General features: G+C 30.5%; 1 protein-coding gene across 1 annotated transcript; it reads left to right on the plus strand.

The window, feature by feature from the left end:
- Positions 1-1,118: 1,118 nt before the first annotated feature.
- Positions 1,119-1,460, plus strand: K444DRAFT_706436 (uncharacterized protein; the record flags this gene model as incomplete). The annotated part of the gene is made up of 1 exon (XM_024888131.1): positions 1,119-1,460. One exon carries the CDS (start codon positions 1,119-1,121, stop codon positions 1,458-1,460), a length of 342 nt encoding a protein of 113 aa, XP_024729283.1.
- Positions 1,461-1,866: the final 406 nt, after the last annotated feature.

Genomic DNA, 1,866 nt, shown 5'->3' on the forward strand with positions numbered 1-1,866 from the left:
TTAACCTAGAAGCTTCCGAAATTAATAGCCAAGCCTCTATAAATTCGATTCTAGCCCTTCCCGAAACCTCGAATATTTCTTCCGAAACCTTTAAATTCCTCCAAAAGCCTCCGAATAAGAAGATTCTATATATTTTCTGAATATTTAAATAAATAAGAGATATAGATAATATATAGTATATATTCTATAATATAGCTAGTAAAAAGAAGTAGTATTATTAATTTTGCTTATAAAATTACTAAATTAGTAATAGAACTAGTATTATTAGGGCTTATTTAGATATATATAATATTAGAAAAAAGTTCTCTATAAATATTAAGGTAAAGAATATATAAATTACAATTAAAAAAGCTATTAAATTAGTAGCTTAGAACTCTCAGAAATATAGAAAACTTAATAATCCTCTTCTATATTATCCTATATTCGGACTACCCTAAGTAATTGGCTCCTAGTACTTCCTGGAAAAAGCAGGTCACGTAAGGAATACCAGAATCTCTTTCTTTTAGGAAATCGCATATCAGAACGTAATTACATCCAAATCCTTAGGGCTTAGCTTAGGATAAGAGAGAAGAAGCTCAAGTACCTTTCTCTATATTTTAGTAGTTCTGGAATATAAGGGGCTTTTATTACGATTTTTTAAAGCTCGGGAGGGGGCAAGGGAAATTCTTAAGGTACTAGCTAGCTTTCGGGGCTCCCTAAAAAATACAGGTTATATAAGGAATACTAAAAAAAAAAAAGCTAGCCTTATATTACTCTTCTCTTCTTCTTCTCTTTATTACTTTCATATTTACTACTTTCCCTTTTACTTATATTATAGACTCTTCTCGCTTTTATACTACCTATAAGTAAAACCGGCCTGCTTCTGACTTTATTATAGAGCAAGGCAAGTAATATAAGACCTATAATTACTATTAAGTTTATATTTTCCCCCTTTTCTAACTTAACTAACCTATTAATAAGCCCGGAATATTACTAATCATACCTAGTAATACCCTATCTTATAAGAACTTAATCCAAATATTCTCCCTATTTCCCGGTAATAATAATAGTCTATTACAAATATCTCTATAAATAAGCTAGCCCTATAGTACTAGTAACGGATCCGTTAACCGTCCATTATGGCCCCAGTTAATATCTTAGAGGACCCTCCTATAAACTTACCTATTATATGGCCTCCTGGCTTCCTCTTATACTTCCGGCCAGCTCCTATATATATAACTGGTCTGCTTACGGGTTACTATATAGCTTGCGGAGCCCTCTATTTTAGTTATATAAATAATTGCTTTAAGGCCTATTATAAGAAGGGTAATATAATACTTCCTTTAATCCGCAAGCCTTCTCTATATCTCTCTTACCTCTTTATAAGTAATAATCTACTTTACCGGGCCTTTCGGGTAAATATCCGGGTATATAATTATACTTTTGCCTTTATATTAGTTAAGTATAAAAAGGATATATAAATCAACTTCTCCTATAGGATCTAGTACTTTTAGATTCATAGCAAGCTCTTTTATTTCCAAGGCCTACTATAGCCCGCTTTATATACTAAATCCTCCTTTATATAATTCTTCTTTTATAATCCGCTCTTTATAACTAATATACAGGCTACTAACTTCTCTTACTTAGATTATATAGTTCTTTTATAGCTTATAAATATACTTACGGATTATAATCCGTTTATTATAGTTTATAAGATAGCCTATAAGTATTTTATAAGCTAGTAAACCAATTTCTGGATTTTACTTAATCTATAAATATACTTAATTCTCAAGTCAGATACTAATTATTATTATAAGAACCTCCTAATAAGTAATAAGGTTATAGCCCTTATTCCGGACAAGTATATAAATGCAAGCTGCCATAATC

This window comes from Hyaloscypha bicolor, assembly GCF_002865645.1.
Source record: "Hyaloscypha bicolor E unplaced genomic scaffold K444scaffold_175, whole genome shotgun sequence".
Classification (NCBI taxonomy): domain Eukaryota; kingdom Fungi; phylum Ascomycota; class Leotiomycetes; order Helotiales; family Hyaloscyphaceae; genus Hyaloscypha; species Hyaloscypha bicolor.